This window comes from Gavia stellata, chromosome 3, assembly GCF_030936135.1.
Source record: "Gavia stellata isolate bGavSte3 chromosome 3, bGavSte3.hap2, whole genome shotgun sequence".
NCBI lineage: Eukaryota > Metazoa > Chordata > Aves > Gaviiformes > Gaviidae > Gavia > Gavia stellata.
Window position 1 is genome coordinate 4,921,827 of NC_082596.1, and position 19,596 is coordinate 4,941,422.

At 39.0% G+C, this 19,596-nt stretch overlaps 1 protein-coding gene across 26 annotated transcripts in view; it reads left to right on the plus strand.

Moving 5' to 3' along the window:
• PTK2 (protein tyrosine kinase 2) overlaps positions 1–19,596 on the plus strand; it is a 181,259-nt gene that overhangs the window by 140,990 nt on the left and 20,673 nt on the right. For all 26 annotated transcript variants that reach the window (XM_059836000.1, XM_059835977.1, XM_059836001.1 and 23 more), the window contains 6 exons: positions 714–803; positions 2,093–2,297; positions 9,283–9,394; positions 12,285–12,371; positions 13,590–13,727; positions 15,288–15,419. In XM_059836000.1, coding sequence (XP_059691983.1) covers positions 714–803; positions 2,093–2,297; positions 9,283–9,394; positions 12,285–12,371; positions 13,590–13,727; positions 15,288–15,419 — 764 coding nt within the window. The remainder of the gene's footprint in view (positions 1–713; positions 804–2,092; positions 2,298–9,282; positions 9,395–12,284; positions 12,372–13,589; positions 13,728–15,287; positions 15,420–19,596) is intronic.

Here is a 19,596-nt window from a genome sequence, read left to right on the forward strand (position 1 = left end):
AGGAGAATAGAGATTGCATGTAGGGTACCAAACTAGCATTTTGAATCTGGTGTCTATTTTGAAACCATGTATTCCTAAATCTAATCTTCAGTAGATTTCTAGTTTCGGTCATATATTTTAAAATACATGCTTTATCTGTCCCCTTACACTCCATTATGTTTCCTTGTTTCATTTGTCTTGTATCACTGTGAGCTACATACCGTCATTTTAATTGCTGAAAGGAGAGGGGGAATACTTTTGACATGATCATTTCTTGTTGTGCTTTTGGGGTTTGTTGTTGGGGTCTTTATTGGGAGGTTTGGGCGATTATTTTGGTTTTTGTTGGTTCTTTTTTCTGTTTTACGTAAGGCCAAACAACCTACCCTTTTTTTATGAATCATTTGAAAACACCTACTCCCTTGCTGAGATTTCGTGAGAGTTTCAGATTTGGTGCTAGTACCTTCTTAACTGCAATTAGTTGCATCTTGAAATAGGAGTTAACTTAAAAGAGGTCAGTCAGTCTGAGTGTTTAGGCAAAGTGCTGCTCTCCTCTCTAGATAGAGGACTACCAGCAGAACTGGTCAGACAGTGCAGAAACCTCTTGTACAAAATTTGGTAGTCGAAGTGCTTTGTTGGAGATGGGGTTTTCCTATGAATTATTTCACTGAGAACCAAATCTGTGTTTGAGCTCAGTAGTAGGAATAAAAGCCTGCCTTGTCTTGCTTTCCCTGTAGCTTCCAAAGGAAAATTACCTATCAAATGGATGGCTCCAGAATCAATCAACTTCCGACGGTTTACCTCAGCTAGCGATGTGTGGATGTTTGGTAAGTGAATGCCAAATGATGGGGTTTCTTAAGTGCTCTGTTGGAGAAGTTCAGTGTTCTATTTTAACTACTGTAAATGAATAATTTCCAGATACTTGGCACTGGGTTTACTGTACTTTCTGAAAATACGGTTTCTTCCAGCACATTTTCCATCTTTGTATTTTTCTTTCCTTTTTCTACTCAGTAAGCCTAAAGTTTCATGTTCCGTTTTGCCTCTAGAAAGAAGCTGACAGAAATGAAGGTACAAGGAAATTGGGTCATAGGCGTAATGGAGACGACTTTTTTACTGTTGTTTTTCCCTCTGATTTCTTTTAGTTATACCATTGTTACTTGCTGTTTCTATTTTATATTTTCGCTTTTACGGTGATATGCCTGCTTCCTTGCTTAATGCACAGATCAGCCTACATGATGTCCTGTTTCCAGATCTTTAATGCTAAATTCCCACTTAATTTGTCTTTCATAGCTCCTGCTAGTTTACATGACCAGAAGCTGAGTAAAAATAAGGGTAAATAGGAATAGCCTGAAGCCTTGATCTTTTTTCCTAAATATGCAAGTTTTTATATGAGTCACCTGTGCTCAAACTGGTCCAAACTGCTGGTCTGGACAGACAGAACAAAGATTATGAGATTTGAAATATGAGCAGGACAGAAAAAAATAAAATTTGGATGTTTTTAAGCGAAGGGTAAGTGAATTTTAGCAGGTTTCTAATAGTTTGAAGAAAACTCTAGTACAGTCAGAGTTAGAAAAATGAAGTCTGTGGAACATTCTGGCCAATCCTAAACTGACAGACCATTTTTCCCTTTGTGCTTTTAACATAGTTTCAACAGAAACTGTTTTATTACATAGTTTCAGCACAAAAAAAGTTGGGTCAATGCCAGCGTTAAAACACCCTCAAAGTGAAAATACACTCTACGTGTCGAAACAAGCCAGTTGGAACTAGTCAAAGGGAAAAGCAAACATAGCTCATTCTACCTCATAAAAAAGTAGATTTGAATATGAGCAACCATTCTGATTTACAATAGGTAAAAGGTAGCTAAATGTGAAGCCAGGCTGCTGTGAGCCAGCAGTGGGTCATGCTTCCTCATAAATAGTTCAGGTTGCTACTGCGTGCGTAATCCTACTGCACATCACTCCTCTCTACTGCCAGCCGGTAAGTCAAAACTGATTCCCTAGCTATACGTTTCAGAAGAAATTGCATTGTTTCGCTGTACAAAATTGGGGCTTGTTTCTTTTTTAACAGGTTTTGTTGTTTGCTGACACTGGGGAAAATGTTTCTGTGTGTTTCTCAGGTGTGTGTATGTGGGAGATCCTAATGCATGGGGTAAAGCCCTTCCAGGGAGTGAAGAACAATGATGTGATTGGGCGAATTGAGAACGGTGAGCGGCTCCCAATGCCTCCAAACTGCCCTCCTACCCTCTACAGCCTTATGACCAAGTGCTGGGCATACGACCCTAGTAGACGACCCAGGTTTACTGAACTTAAAGCACAACTCAGGTAGGGTTATACTTCTGAAAGGTCGTTTCCTTGTTCAGAAATACTTATTTTCACTGTATCTTCTGTTACAGTATTTTCTTTCCATGGAAAATGCAAGACCTAGGGTATTAAGTTTTCTCTTCGGAAGGCCAGGTTGTTGCTAATCTTCTGGAAATTGGGACCTTATCTGTTGGAGAAAATTAGACTAGGCAGTAAATTCAAATAACTGGAAATATGAATCACCTTTCTCTCTCAAGAAAAACTTCAGATTTTGCTAGCAATATGTTTAGAATTTTAGCTATGTATGCTACAATCCTTGGGGGGGGTAGAAAGAATTTAGAGTGATTACTTACTCAAACATGCAGTGTACAGTTTTGCGGTAGAAGTGTATCCTTTCTTAAATAAATGAACCATCAGGTGAGTGCTGTTGAAAGTTATTTTTGTAACATATGCAGCACACTAGTTACCCTGTGGCAGCTGTGCCTGCGCAGTTGAGGAGCCTGCAATAAACGCAGCGTCATTAACTGGAAATTCCTTTGCCCTTTGTAAACCAGGATATAGACTACCTTATGTTTGTCTTGGGATAAATGTGAGCACACACTTTTGAGATCAGATCTAAATTCACACCCTAATTTATTCTGCAATAATTGATTCCAGTGTCCATATCTCCATTTCACCAGCCACAAAATGAGAGTGATATTCAAACTCTGAAACATCATTGAGATATTGTGTAGACAAATTTGATATTTGTGACCACCTTTGGGATTTTATGAGTGCTCAGTATCTATTTTGCCTAAGTCAATAGAAGCTTCAAACAATGTGTAGGTATTGTACGCTGTAAATCCACTCTTGAATTTGTTGTAATTCATTGCCAAATTCTTCAGTTTTATCTTACGTCTTGCTTTGTGGCATGTTTTATTTTCATAATATCATTTTGTGCTGTCACTGGATGTTCATGGTACAAGATAATTCATAGGTGGTTTAGAAAAGGGACAATTTTAATATAATTATGATGCTGTTTCAGAGTTGCTGTATGAACAACTTCGCTACCTTTAAGTTTTTCCCTGTTTTTTAAAATGTCATACCATTCCGCCATCTGTTACTCTGGGAGCTCCTGGGTAGACTAATAATTCACATAGCTAGAGGAAACAAAGAACTTGTGCTATTGACTGTGTGGAGTTAACCACAAAGAAAGGAATGATAAAGCTTCGTAGGGATTGCAAGGAAAAGATACAACACGGTTGTGTCATTTGGGTAATAGGTGGAAATTGGCAATTCACTTGCTTTTTCTTTTTTTTTTTTTTTTGGCTCTGGAATAATAGGATTCTTTTTAATTTGCAGTCTGATTGTACTGATAACTTACAGGTGACTGGCACAGAGGAGAATGAAGCCTTAAAAAAATGTGACTAGGAAGGTGGCTATGGTATGTAAACCCAGGCAGGGAGAGTATCTCACCAGCAAGGGAAGAGGATGAGTAAATCCAGAGTAACAGTAATTGTGTTGAGGGGTGAAACAAATGTAGGCTGTACTCAGAGAGAGAGTGATGGCAGCAACACTTGTAACAGTGTGACTCTGGAGGGGGAGAGGGGAAAAAGAGTGAAAGACGTGGAACGGTATCGCCAGATAAACAGGATAGACCAGTGCCCAAGAGCCTGGCTCTCCTCAGAAATGCACAGCCAAAGGGCCAGAACCAACATTCACGACATGAAGCAAGGCCAATTCTCGTTGGTTACAAATCCCAATGTTTCCCAGTGTGCATGGGTAAGCTCTGAAACAGGTCACCCAGAAAGACTCTGGAATTTCCACACTGGGAGAGTTTCAAACCTTAGCTGGAAGAGGCTCCAAGCAACCTGACCTCACCGTGCATGGAGCCGAGCTTTACCAGGAGATTGGACTCAAGACCTCCAGGAGTCCCTTCCAACCTAAACAATTCTCTGGTTCTAGATGAAAAATGCACGGGGCGAGGGGGGGGGGGTGTTTGGCTCCTCTAGTCATGCTAGGAGATTTGAAGCATTGTTCAGAGGACAAGCTCTGTCCTGGGGCCACAGCAACCCTGAAGTCCAGTTTTTACTCTCTCCTCACCAAGGCAGAGAGTTTTCTGCCACTCCAAACTGGTGACCTTTATCTTCTGGAAGTTAGGAAGCACGGTTGTCCTTAGGACTTCTTTGTGCTGCTCACAGTCAGCCTCTCGTTGGAGAGGTTGCCAATTCCCTTCTTATGAGGCAATCTCAGGCAGCTAGGAAAGATTGTGTTTCAAAACTCAAATTCCCATGAACTTGCAAAAACAAGCCGTTTCCCTGGTGGCCTCTTCTGTGTGGTGTTGCTGCTGCTCGTTCTGGATCCTATCCAGGGTAGTCTTTTCAAGCTGAGAGCAGACTAGTTGTTTGCTTGAAGCCAATGATACAGCACCGCAACGTTCCTCTCTGTTTTAATGAGAAAAAGTCCATGGCTTTGGGAAAAAAATCTTCTTTTCTGCATCTGAAATAGCACTGGTGGGAGTATAAGCATTTTGTGTGTTTTCTGTTATTTGATGCTTTTCCCATTTCATAGTAACATCTGCTTTGCACAAGCTTTATTTGCAGCTGCTTGTGCAATGCGAAGATGCTGATTTCTGTAGAGTTTATATAGTGTTATTAAGGTAGTAATAAGGCCTGATATTTTACAGCATTTGATCTGTCCAAAGTGGATAGGGATGAGTTAGTCTTCACAGCAAACACAGAAACAAATGGGTGGATTGTGGATTTCCAAATTTAATTCCTCCTCGCATCCTAGGTCCCTTTTTCAATTTTGGGGGGTGGTAAAAGTGAGAATAAGTCAGGAAAGTGAGGTGCTACCCTGCTGCTCCCGCAATTCTGTCACTGACTGGGCCAGAATTAGAATCTGTGGTATTTTAATCAGGAAGCATGTGTCGCCTTGCTGATTTTGTGTAGAAGAGATTTTTAGTCTTGCACTACATGGTAAATAGTGTAAGAGGCCCTTTGCAAAGTGTTTAATGTACCCAAATCATGCAATATTACTTCTACAATATTTCTCCTCAGAATGACTCCTAGCCATTTACTAGAACCATACGCTTGCTATACTATATTCGTGTGTTCACTCTAACTACAGACTATCTCATACATGCATGTATTATTAAATTTAATTTATTCTTTGCTCTGTTCAATATGTTGCAGGTGTGTATTGCTAAGGTAGCACCACTGTACTCACAGGCTTTCTTATAAGTCAGCTCCCAGGCTTGTGCTTGCAAGTTGTGGTGCCCTCAGTGTCCCTTTAGTTGGCAATTCTGTTAAAACTGGGGGATTTTGCACTGGAGGTTAAGTTGGATTTTAATTTTGAGCTTTCAAATTAATGTAATTGCATGACATTGTCACTGCATCGTTGAATGACTTTTGTATAAAGTACCTATCACTAACGCTTTCTCTCTACTAAAAATAGCAAAATAAAGAGCAGTTGTATCGCTGCTGTGGTGAGAGTGCGAGTCCAGCCCTCTGTTGGTCACTGATGAAGAAGCACAGGTTTTAACAGAGTGGATGACCCCACTACCATCCCAGCGCTTCAGGTCACATATTAAATATGGCTCTGAAAAGAATGAAGGAAAAAAAGAAAGAAATAAGAGACTTATTCATGCTTTTAAAGTCTGTTTTTATGACAACAGGAAGATGAGTAAGTGATGAGAACTGGACTTGAGCTTTTTTGTGACTGCATTTGATACAGGTCTTGAGATGTTGCTTGTAAATAAAAGCAACAAAACTGATAAGAGGGAGGGTAGTTTGAGTCCTCTCGTAGAACCATAGAATCATTTAGGTTGGAAAAGGCCGTGAAGATCATCAAGTCCAACTGTAAACCTAACCCTCCCAAGTCCACCACTAAACTATGTCCCTAAGCACCACGTCTACACGTTTTTTAAATACCTCCAGGGATGGTGACTCAACCACCTCCCTGGGCAGCCTGTTCCAGTGTCTGATAACCTTTTTGGTGAAGGAGTTTTTCCTAATATCCAATCTAAACCTCCCCTGGCACAACTTGAGGCCATTTCCTCTTGTCCTATCACTTGTCACTTGGGAGGAGAGACCAACACCCACCTCTCTGCAACCCCCTTTCAGGTTTCTACAACTCTCCTTTCATGGCATGCTGCCAAAAAAATATTTTAGCAGGTACCTGAAATGCATGATGGAGGTTGCGAAATGCTTTGTTAGCCTTTTACTCTTTGACAGTGACCATTAGGAATAATCTCCATATGAAAGTGCTTTTAAATCAGAGCAGTATGGGAAAATCATTCATCTGCATCCAGCTTTGCATTTCTAATGGCCGGAGACCACAGAGAGAAAAAAAGAAGCTGCACTTACTGTTGGTTCCCACACCACCAAAGCAGCAAACACTGGTATTGCTGTGCCTTTTGAAATGTAAGGATACATTTTAGTATTTCAGATAATCCTACACTGAAGCTCCCAGTAAACGTTTGCTTTTCAATGTCACAGGCCAATTTCAGTAAAAAGATGCTTTGTAAATGAAATAAGTTTATCAATTATGCCAACATTTAATAGTTGAGGTTTTTCATCAGACTTAACCTAGCCAAGAAGATAAGTTAAGTTTGTTTGTACTACCTCAAGATTTGCTAGGGAAATCGTATGAATAGAAATACTCTGCCTCCTCCTCTTTGCTGCTAAAAATATGTGCAGTTTGGGAAAATATGCCTAGATCTGACTTTCCTGACCTTCTGCAAATTCTAATAAACTGTTCGGAGTACTTAAGCGGCTGCACTGAGAAAAGGTCAAAAATATCTCTTGGCACGCTTTTACTCTGTCTATGGATTGGTCTTCCCTTTGTAAAAACAAAGACGTTTCTGTGAGTCATTTATATTCTTTGTATTTTTTCAAATAATGCTTCTCTGAGGCATTTCTATTTTATATTCTTGTCAGCAGTACTCAAGGGCCTCCAAGTACAAATTCTGCTGCAGCTGATCAGCCTTTGACCAGGCTACTTACTGGGTTACTGGGGAAAGGACCTGATGACACAGGCGATGGAAGAGCGGGGGGGATGAATTAGAGTTGTAAGGCAAAAAGCTGAGCCTGTGTTATGAGAAACAAGTCATTTCAGTAGAAATTTGTCATTTCCAGTGATATGATTGAAGTTAATGGTATTGTAGTGAATACCGTGACACCACAGATGAAATGGCTTTGATAGCAAGGCAGATAGGTATTGGTTTTTTATTCTTTTTTATGGAAAACCAGGGCTGTCTGTGACAAATGATACCCATAGCCCCAAACTGTCAATAAGCCATCTCTAAATTTAGTCAGCTGCTTTTAGCCAACTCCTGTTCCCTTCTTTTGCTCACATTAGAGCAACTGCTGTATCAACAGCTTTGTTAAAAATCTATAGTTTATTCATGCAGTGTCTGGGTGGATTTTTTTTGTGGTTTTGTTGCTTTTTTTTTTTAAAATCTTGAGGTATTTCTTGAAAGATCATAATCATGATTCGTGGCTATAGATGCATGTTGGGTGATTTCTTGTGCTACATAAAAATGCATGCAGAATATCTGAAGTGTTACCTAGCTTTAAAGCAGTGGGTTTTTGCTAGTTCTTTGTGGATTCAAGTAGGAAATATTTCATTTTCCTTATTCCGAAGGAAGAAAGAAGTAAAATAGAAAGATTTTCTCTTTTTAGTTCCCTCCGTTGGGCTGTAGCCGCGTTTCCGTGGTAGTTACATCAGGATGACTTTTGCAAATAACTTGTCTGATTTTGGTTTTGTTCCACATTCTTGTGTTACTTCAGCAATGATGGATTGAAATTGCAGCAATACTTACAAACTTGGTTTAGCTGCAGTGAGACGAGTCTGCTTTTTAGAAGTGGCATAGATTTTTTTTTTTTTTTTTTGGCTGAGTAAGGAAAAGCAAAGTTCTCATCTCCAACCAAGCAGGAATTTATTCTTGAAATAAGTGGTAAAGTTCCAAGATTAGAATAGATTGCTGTAGTTGATCTCATCCCCTGCATGAGTAATTCTGGGTGGTTATTTAGCAGACTGAGCAGGAGATTATAAACTCGGAACCTAGCTTTGTTTCTGGAAACTCTTGAGTGACAAAGAAGCTGGAATAGTTCCTTTACAGGATTATCTTTACACTGGGGATACCGATATGTAAATAATCTGCCCTACTCACGTCTCCAGACTATCCATGTAGCGTGCAGCTCCAACGAATTTGCAGCTCCCTATTTCAAAGCTTCATTCTGAGTACTTTTCAAATGGCAAATATCCAACATTAATAATCCACATAGCAGAACTGGGAGGAGGCTGCTGTGGGGGCAGCAGTATCACGTTGAACTTCAAACGGTCTTTTTAATAGTCAGAACAGTGGTAAGTAGCGAACTAGTTTTACTACTGTCTTGTACGTTGTTGAAAATGTAGCCTTTTGACCTGAATGTTTGGAAGCTGAGTGAATACTGTCAGATATTTCTGTTTTGCTAGATTTGTTTGCTGAATGTGTTCCTGGTTAGGCTAAAATGTAAGAACTGAAGACATAGTATTTAAAATGTTTTTTGACTGCTTTGTTTTAAAAAAAAAATCCCAGTGATCTGAAGCTCTGTTGAGTTTCAGTAAAGAACATTTTCAGTTTGTTTTGAACCTTTGTAGCAGTTCAGTAGAATATTTTCTTGTGAAAAATAAGTTTTCATACAAGTAAGTGCTCGATTTTGTTGTCTTTGAGGATTTCTCTGTGTAATTACACATCAAAAGAACTGTTAACATGCAAAAAAATTTTGTACAAGGGCAACCACAGCTTTCTAAAAACTTGGTGCTGCTTCTGTTGTTAAAAGTACGTTGGGAATCCTATAGAAGTATTTCTTCCTGATACTGATTTTCAGAAACCTAACCAATATAAGTAAAAAGTTTGTGTTTCAGTTCTCAATCACTTTGTCGAAAAATATGCATTAGTCTGAAAAACGTGGGAACTCTGGGGAGAGGTTTGTTAGACATTGAACTGGAGTTTTACTTAAATATAATATGTTTTTCTTAGTACAATACTGGAGGAAGAGAAGCTGCAGCAAGAAGAACGAATGAGAATGGAATCCAGGCGACAAGTCACAGTATCCTGGGACTCAGGAGGATCAGATGAAGCTCCTCCCAAGGTAGCTAAAACTGCGAATTATGTGTGCTTAAAAATACAAACAAAACCCCCTTTTCATTCCATTTATTTCTTCAAAGCCTCCTTTGACGGGTTCGTTCAAACAACTGCATTCTGGCCATCTGCTAATACTTGCCTGAAATGACCCAGCTCTACTTGAACTGTTATTAGAACTGATCCATGCTAAAACATTGTGCTAACGATTTTCTCTTTCTTGTTGTTTAACTTGTAAAAGACTACCACAGTGGCCACAAAATTGTTTCCTGGCCTTTTCTTTTTTCTTCTTTCTTGTGGCACTCCTATGAAACATTAGCTAGTGAGCTCTCAGACCACCGTGAAGTTTATTTATAACACATCAGTGAGAGAATAGATACCAATTAATTACATTCTCCTTACTCTGGACAGAAAATTAGGGGTTTGCTTCCAAGGTCCTTCTATGTTTTAGTTTACACTTAATTTTATTTTATTACATGTCTGTCCTGTTTGGATGTCGCTGATGTGTTCTGCAGCTGTGGTAGTCTAACCTCAGCAGTTGCTGAGCACTCTCTTCTCTCAGTAACTTCTCTGCTTCTCATCGGAGTTATTTTGCACTTTGAAGGATCGAGCCTGTATTTTCAAGAAGTTCATTTTGTGCAGTCACCACTGTAATGTGGAATATTACCTGCGTCCTGATCACTTTGTGATGAATTCCTGTAGCACTCTACACAAGCTCTGATGCTGATACTGATTTCAGTAGTACTCATGTGGCACCTTCTGCTGCACACATCCCCCAGCAGTCACAGGAAGGCAACTTATTTTTATTTTGTTGAGTTTCCCCATACTGAGGTTGTTGCCTGATAGGTTTCCGAGCTTGGTTCTGCATTTTGATAGCTTTATGGCAACCAAGAAATACGGGCAGTGGAATTGTTCCTTTCATTTCAGAGTTAAAAACGGCAAACAATCCATCAACCTGTTTAGTCATTGGAGATTAATTAGCAGGATTTGGTGTATATATAAACAGACGACGTTCCGAGTTACAGAAGCAGATAAACTGCATAAGTTGGAACAATACGCTACTTAATTATTAACCTTGTTTGAAGAATTTGTTTCGTCTTGAAGCTTTGGGGCTAATCCAAATAGAATAAATACCTTTTACTAATGTAATATGTAATGTAATAATGTAATATAATAATGCTCACCATGTTAGAAATTATCATCGTTAGAGCTTTGGGTGTGATGTACAAACTGAGACAAAACTTTGACAAAAGATGTGTTAAGATTGAAATTAATTCTACCACTGCATAGCTTTTTTGAGGGGGTCAATATGTCCTCACTGTATATGTGATGCAGTTGTTGGTTAGGTTTTTTATACGGTATGTTTGTGTAAACTATGGATGTGCATACTAATGACATTTGAACAAGTTGAATTTTGTAGATGAGAGATTTTAAGTATCTCTTAAGTTATTATCTAATTATCTACGGGTGACAAATTATTTTTTTCTTCCAGCAATTAATTATAAAAGTTTCGGGTCTTTATAGGTCTTAAACTCCATTTTATTTATAGCCTTGAACTCCTACACGTTCTCAAATAATTCACAGATATCACAATTTGAACTATGAAATTACTTGTATCTCACAATGATTTCAGTTAGAAACCTAAGACAGAAAATATCCTAGTACAGAATGATAATGACATTTTTCATAAAGTGATGGTAAAATTCTGCAATCTCAAAGTAATGTGGTGGTCGCCTTTAACTGCCAGAAGGACTGAAGGAGCCCATTTGCAGAATGATGAGGTTTGGGGGTTTTTTTCCCCTCTTTGGTTAATTTTTTTCCTTCTGAAACACCCAGCAGCACTGTTCTTCATCAAAAAAAAAAAAACAAATATACCTTTGGACATTAATATCAACCAAAATAGCAGACCACTTCTGCTTGGAAGGTAAAAGTATGTTGTTCTGAGCAACATTTTCCAACATTACTCTTTCAGTAGTGTGAAATTTCTATACCTGTCCTGGCAAAAGGATGATCCGTTCCATGTGTGCAGAAAATCAGGCTCCTTTTCGTGCAGTTTTTTGTGATAGTGCTGTCTGAATTTCTGGTGACTTTTCTCCTGTTCCTGTGATAATATACATTTTTTTGTTTACGTGTAAAGTATTGCCCTTCTCCTGAAGGGGTAATGCAAGATAGTCGGATAAAGACTCTTGTTAGCCGTTCTTTAGCTGTCCTTTCTAACAGGAGCTAGTTCTGTCTTGTTTTTTCTTGGCTGGGAAAGGGTTGCAAAACAAAGCATGGATAAGGAAGCGACCATGGAGTTCAGAATGTGATCAAAAGCACCTTCCATATTGAGGCAATTAGTTACACAGAAGTTAATTATCAGAACTAACTTTAGTCCTCGGAATAACACATGGAAATATTCATGCTAAATAAACCGGTTTGATTTGTGTTCTGACTGAAGTGAAAGAATTCACTTTCGGGAACGGTCACAAAAGCAACAAATTAATAGCAAAACTTCATGTACTGCAGATTTTGAACTTAGAAACAATGCTATATTTGCACCTGGAAACTTGATTTAAGAATTATGTTCTTAGCTGATGTCCTCTCTAGAGTTAAAGAGCACAGAGCAGGTCATTTAGTGCAAGCAATTAAATATGCACAAAGAATGCACAGAGCAAGCATTATTTATTGACATACCTAGCAAACAATTCAGCTGCTTCCATTTCCAAGCAAAAATGGAGGAAAACTTAATTTAATTGTTCCAAAAAAAAATGTTAGTCATTTTAGAATATTTATTTCAGGGTTTTTTTTGGGCTTGATTTTGTGGTGCTCCATCTGTAAATGTTTGTCTCGCTGAAGAGTAATTTTCTGGTTATAGTTTTCTGTTTCTAAAGACTCTAAAAATTCCTTTACATTTACAGCCCAGTAGGCCTGGTTACCCTAGTCCGAGATCCAGTGAAGGGTTTTATCCAAGTCCACAGCATATGGTACAGCCAAATCATTACCAGGTATTACGTTCAACATGTGCATGTATCTTTTCAAATGTGGGGTTTATAACTCAATTGCAGCTGGTGGGATTGATTCAGTTCTTACACAGTTTATTTTCATTCAGTTCTGTTAAATGGTTTTCATTTTACATCAGAACAAACCCCAAACTGAGCCTGGTAGGTTTACTCCAGATGGCAAATATTTTCGTATTTGATATGGTGCTCAAATTCCTAAAACGACAATGAAACACGTCAGACATTTTCATATTTATTGAAGGAATGTGGTGTTCACGTTAACATTTGTACTAAGCTATAAAAAAATCACTTGCCTTATAAAATGGCATTAACTGGTGGACTTCCCTTGGGCTTATTGATACTCAGCTCCCTGATGATTCTCTGAAACATTTTTATTTTCTGTTGGCTGATAGCCGCCTTTAGATCTACCACATCATACACTCAAGGTTTTGCTTTTCTTCCTAACACTGCTGAAGAAATGTAAAACAAAAGTTTGTCATGAAAGTACTTAAGCATTTTTGGGTTTGTTCAAAGCTACAGCCGTATACAGCAGTCTCAGTCGAGATTTATTTTTTTTCCATGGAGAGGGTCAGGTTTTCATTGTTTTAATGAGTACTTCAGACTTGTTAAATTGACTTTGATTTTCCTGTGGAGAGGTTCTCAGGCCGTGCAGCTAAGCACACTAATTAAGTGCTGTCACTCAAGACTTAAGCTTATAACATACACAAGGGAGTACATTTTTATATGCTTTGTAGGGTGATGTGTGCAGTTTCCTATTAACTTGAATATGAGCTCTGCATGTGTAGCTCTTACAAATGTATCAATAGGTTTATTTGTTTCATCAGAGGACTTTGATCCTCTTGACTGTGAAGGTTGAAACATACTTTCTAATGCTGCTGTTCTGATAAGCATCCTCAAATAGTTATAGTTACCCTCAAAACTTATATTTCTATAAATTTATATATAGCTATAGTTACCCTCAAGTAGTTACTGTTATGTTATGATAGGCATCCTCAAAGACTTAAAAAAGAGTTTTTGTGTCATATTTTGGCTTGGCTTCCTTCTTACGATGTTGCTTCCCCTCCTCCTTCTCAGTGACTGCTTGAATTGAGTCAATTCTGCACTCTCATATTGGCTCCCGTGGGGGGCGAAGCTATTAATTATGGGGAAGCATAGGTCTTATTAATATAACTCTTTTTTTTCTGTGTTTTTTTTTCCCTAAAGGTGTCTGGCTACCCTGGTTCTCATGGGATACCAGCCATGGCAGGCAGCATTTATCCTGGGCAGGCTTCTCTCTTGGATCAAGCAGATTCCTGGAACCATCGGCCCCAAGAAATACCAGTGTGGCAACCAAACATGGAGGTATCATGAACTGACATATCGGTTGTTGTGCTCTGTACAGTAAATACACTTTTTTATTATTTAGGTACATCTGGAAATAATTGTAGGAAAATTGTTTCTCTGGTATTTTTTAAATCGCCTTTCTGCAGTGGATGTAAGGGGGAGTGGGATGGGAGTCATGACTGAATTCTGTTCTTCTTGAAACAAATCCTCCTATGCGCATAAAGTGTACTCTTTACAGAAGTTCTTGATGAAGCTATTATTACTTATTATCTTAACTAAGTGAGTGATAGCAAATATTTTGTGTTTGTAAAAAGGCGGCTTTACTGAAACTTACTGCTGTTAATAGAGATGGGAACATTCATGTAAAAATATATAATATCATTACTGTTTAAAAATACCTCTCGTGGGAGATATCCAGCATAGCTAAAGTATCTGAGGCTTCTCCATAACTTACCCAGAACAGAAAATGAACTGGTCTGCAAAACTGTTCTTGACTTGTATTCCTGTTAGGTACTTTTCAGCCTGTCACGATTGCACAGAGCTGCTGCAAGGAGCATCAAATTAATTCCTCCTTTAACCTTCTGTGATTTTTTTTCTGTTCTCCGCCAATATTTTATACTTTTTTCATTCCATTTTATCCTCCCACAAAGATTCACTTTGTGCAGCTTCTGTCTTAAATCCGTTCCCTCTCTAACCAGTGCTCTATTCCCTGTGCCTCTGATAAACATTTAAGTGATAACTGAAGGCTTGCTTGTTAAGTAAGGGCAAGCAGATAGGTGTCCAAGTCTTCAATTTGCCTCTGCTCACTCTTGGTTGATTTGGCTGTATATTCCGCCGTTGCAACTTGCTGCTGTGCTGTTGTTTTTCATGCTATATATAGTTGAGGGTTGTAGCCCCAAGTGATTCAACATCCCTGTAGATTATTGACTGTAGAAACAACTTAGTCTAACTATGTCGTGCTTGAATAAAGTGTTGGCAGAAGCACATGAATGCTTTGCACGTGTTCGTAATAATAAGTTAGAGCCAAAGTTATCACAAAAGCTTGGGAAGTTGGTTACCTAAAAGCAATCTCAGTGAAGTGTTACCAAACTCCCTTTGGCTTCTTTAAGAATACTAATTTACACAGTACTTGCTAATAATTTTGTGACATGCTTTGCAAGTGTCAGCTAAAACTGAAGAGCATGTTTGTTTTGGGTAAAAAATGTATCTTGCAGCTTTTAACAACCGGATAGTTACATTATTGCTCCAGACCAAGAAAACGAAATCGATAAATCTGTTTTTGTTGTCCACCTTAAATGAAGTGCAATATATGAAGTGACAACATTACTGAAAAACAGAACAGAATTTTTCGAATCCTTTTGGTTCCAGTGATTAGGAGCAAGGCAGATAAAATGTTTGTAGTTGGAAAGAGTTTCTTCTGATGATCTGCTTCAGTTTATAAGAATTGAAGGAACTCTGCTTGACTGCTGTTGCGCATTTGGGCTTTTAAAAATCTGTTCTTTTATAATCTATAAGTTCTTCCAGCTGTTTATAGAAATTTTAAGTTGTGAGACTGAATGAACTTACTCGGTTTTGTAGGATTCGGGCACATTGGACATACGAGGAATGGGCCAGGTTCTACCCACACATCTCATGGAGGAGAGATTGATACGACAACAACAAGAGATGGAAGAAGATCAGCGCTGGCTTGAAAAAGAGGAACGATTCCTGGTAATAGTTTGTTTCATAGTGCTTCTTAATTCATTCTGATTTTTCTTTTTTTATTGCAGCTTGCTAAAACTGATCACTTCTGTGAAATGAGAGCATTTACTGAACATAGGAGTCACTACCAAAATGTAGGTTTGGAAACTTTTTAAATTAAGTGTTCAGCTAGTAAGTGAGTCCTGTATTATAAATACCTTGAACAGCTGGGTTTTTTAGTCAGTCTCACTTCATCCAGTGCAGTATTTATGTGTGGGAAGTTGTGGGTATAATTCTGTGCCAATCTGGAGCTTGCCTGTTTGTTCTTAAGGAGATAGATCTGTGCATACTCTACCCCTAAAAAAGGGGATAACCATCAGCCATCTAACAACCCTGACTGTAGTAAGAGTTGTAAGCCGTCTTGCACTGGAGGAATAATGAGACACGTTAGTGGGAAGAAATATTTTAAGAGAGAGCTCTGTAAGGTGGGGCAGAAGCTCTGAACGTCACCAGGAGGAGAAACAAGAGTGGGATCTTCTGTTGCTGTTCCTCTGCAGTTTCATGTTTTCTTGTTGTCACTGATGCTGGCGTATGGTTTTTAGTTCAACTCTGGCTTCCCAGTTGTCAAAATTCAAGTTCTGTGTTAAAATTCTCCTAGTTGAGACTGATGGCTACAGCAGAAGATGGTAGTAGTATATTACTCTGTATAGGCTCATGCTGGGCAGCCTATAGGTGCGTGAGCCTCACTTGACAGGTGGATAATGTACAGTGGTGTGGTATGGGTTGTGACAAACGTCAGACACATGTTTGGTGTTAAGAAATGTAATTCAAGGAATGTTTGGGCTTGGAAGCCTTTTACGTTGAACGTAGTTACAAAACACGGCTGTATAAATGCAGGTGCCATAGGTTTGTTACGGGAGGCAAGTTGAAAGCCAGAACATTGAGTTCCTTGAAAATAAGAATTTGTGCTTTATTCTGGAGGAAGCCAGTGGGCTGGAATTGAGAGCAGATCTTGTATGTAGGTGATGTTACCAAGACCTTATTCCTTGCCAATTGAATTGTTTTAGTTTCTCAGGGGTTTAGTTATGTATGGTATTCAGAACTCTTCAAAACAGCTGATGACCGTGAAGAAAACCGAGGTAGGATAAATCTCTACTAGCTCTTGAGAGCTACTGATAGATGCCCCCATGTCCAGTATATGTTCTGGCCAAGATCCTGATTGTACCAGAGTTAAGATGTTACTTTTGATTAAAAGATGCTGAAGCTTGCTTTTGGCTGGTTTCCTTGTAAGTGCACTTGGGAATTTGCGGTTTGCCGTTGGATGACCATAAAGAAACCACTGTACCCAGATTGCTTTGTCCAATTTATTACAAGCTGAAGAGAGGGAGGAGAAAGGAAAATTTCTTCCCTAATTTAGGCATTAGCTTTTCCAGTCTTGAGTGGCACCAGTTGCTTGTGACTTTCACAAGCCCAGGAGGTCAAATTGATCCCATTGTCGGTTAAAACTTTGAAGATGGTCAAGAATTTTTTGAGGAATTAATATGCTTACTGCAAATGAGGCATTGTGATTTCAGGTGGCAGAAGGTTGTGTGGGAACTTTCTGCAGAAAACTTTCTGACATTTCTGAACTTTCTGGCTTTTTCTGCAGAATAGATGATAATTATTTATAGTATTTGTTATTGTTTTGATTCAGCCTCTGGACCATTAGTATGTTTACCATCCCCCAAATTGCTGCTTGAGGAGGGACTTGCTGATTTCTCTTTTGATCTGTAATACAATCTTAGCGTATGTTTGGGCAAAAATTACTGTATTTTCATTGTGTGTTATTTTTATTGCAACCCCCTACTCAAAGGAGAACTAGCACTGATGAAATTGTGAGCAGCTATACAGCTCTGCAGCTTTGCCAGAGCTGAGTTTGGTTGATGTAAACCCTTCGAGGGTTAAAAAGGCAAAAAAAACAGAGGAAGTTTGAGTGGAAGTAAGCACAAACTTAAATGGTCAAAATGAGGAATTGGAATCCGTAAGAGACTTCAGTTCCTTTTCTTTCCGCGCTAACGTTTTAACTAGACAGACTTTGGGGTTTATACCTGAATGCGTGTTACAGATTTATACACTGTGTCAAAAGCTAAACAAGCTAATGATAGCCACAGTGTCTATTTGAACCCATAGCAGGATGTATATCAGGGGAATCTTCAGTTTATAGATGGGTATTTTTTCAAAAAGGAATGTGGCTTTCTAGGTTTAGCCCTGAAACCACGGAGTCACTGTGGGGAGTCACTCTTGGAGGCCTTGCAGATCTCCTGAAGGATATCCACAATTCATACATGAGAGTCCAAACACAGGTCCAGTGTAGAAATAATCCATACATTTCACGCGCACACTACTTGCCCTGTGTCCTCTAGCGAGTGACTAGTGACATTTCTTCTCTTGGGAGAAGGGATGTCCCTAATTTCACTCCAGGTGATTTAGGGGGGTGAAGGAACTTATTTTTTTCGAAATTGATGTCGTGTCTCTCACTTGCTTTGAGATGCCTTTCTGCACTAACCTTTAGATTTTGATAAAAATTGTTTTGCTAAAGCATGGCTCTCCCTTGCCTGCTAAAGGCAGGTTTCAGAAGAATATTTTTCCTTTTGAGCACAGAGAACAATACAGAGACTAGAGCCAGATTTTAATTTTTAACTTATGTAACCATACAGTGTAGTGTTCTCAGTTGAAACTGGCTACTTTAAAAAGCTGATCTATTTACACAGTCTTCAGGCTCCTACAGTATATCTCACTTCTGCTATTGAGAATTGGACTCACAGGGGAGTAACTGCAAATCATTTAATGTAAGACACTGCAACAAGAAGAAAAATCCTCAGTGGGGTTTCTGTTAGTACAATTTTTGTTTCCCCAGAGTAACACCAACTTGCTCATGACTTGAAATTTATTGCTGCTTCAACAGGGAACAAATACAACTCAAAGCATGTTAATACAAGTATAAACAGCACTGATGCTGTGTTTGCTAGAAGAGACACCCCAGATGAAGAATTAAATTCAGTGGCATTGAAAGGGAAATTTGCCAGTCTTCGGAGAGTTTGTTATCTGTGTAAGCAGTTTGCCTGAAACTGGTCCTTTGAGAACATGTGATTAGTCAATACTTGAAAGGAGATGGAAATTTTGTTTGCAAGCTGCAGCCTTAACAGAATCCAGGATTTTGAAATTCTGCTGAAAAAAGAGAAAGCAAACAGATCTTTTTTCATGGGAAGCTCCTGAATGAAAATAAATCTGTTGTGTAAAAACTGAAGTGTAAAAAAGTGTTAATTTTGAATTGTACCAAATACATCCATTGGGAGGTGAGAAGAAAATGGGGGGGGTGATTTGGGGGGACTTTTTTTCCAGGACTGACACTCCCTCCCACCCCCAGATAGAGAGGGAATGTTGCATACTAGTCTGGTCGCTTTAATGGAGACTGAGTAAACTTGTGCGCTTTCATGCTCTCTTGATAAAATTGCTGTGGATCTCCAGGAAGGAGGACAGAAATCTCTGAATTATTTTTGAGGAAGCTGAAGCGAAGACAAAGCATTACCGCACTTAAAACTTGATACAGGTAACTATGGAAGACAGCCTCTGTCCAGGACATATGCAGGTGGAGGGGTGAGATGGCTGCAGTACAAACACGTTGTGTCAAAAAAGTGGATGGTCTGTTTGGCCTTCTATGTAAGGAATCTTACTGTTAGGTTTTTTTAGGTGCTGCAGTCCTGAGGACTGAGTTTTTCACTCATCATTTATACCCTGTGATGTTTAGACCTCTGCAGACCACCAGAATCACAAGAAATTAATGAAGTTCCCATTCTGCACTTTCTCCTGATTTGTTTTTTGATCATATTGGTATTTCCACCCCAAAAAAATAAAATTGACAAATATTAATTAAGATTTTACTTGTGTGTAGTGCATAGCAAATTGAAGCCGAACGAACAACCTCCATCCCCAAAAGCAGTGCTCCACAGTTGCAACGGCCTCTCCGCTGCTGGCCCTTGTAGCTCACTGTAACTAAAAGATTTGGCCCGCTATCCTACAGTCTGGCATGCGTGCTATGATACTTGCACTGATGTCCAGCTTGCTGGCTTTCCTCTACAGTATTTGTGCACACAGAAAATCAGTTCATAAAGATCAAATTACTCCATTAGGGCCACAGTATGTGTATGTTGATCCTCCAGCCCTGACT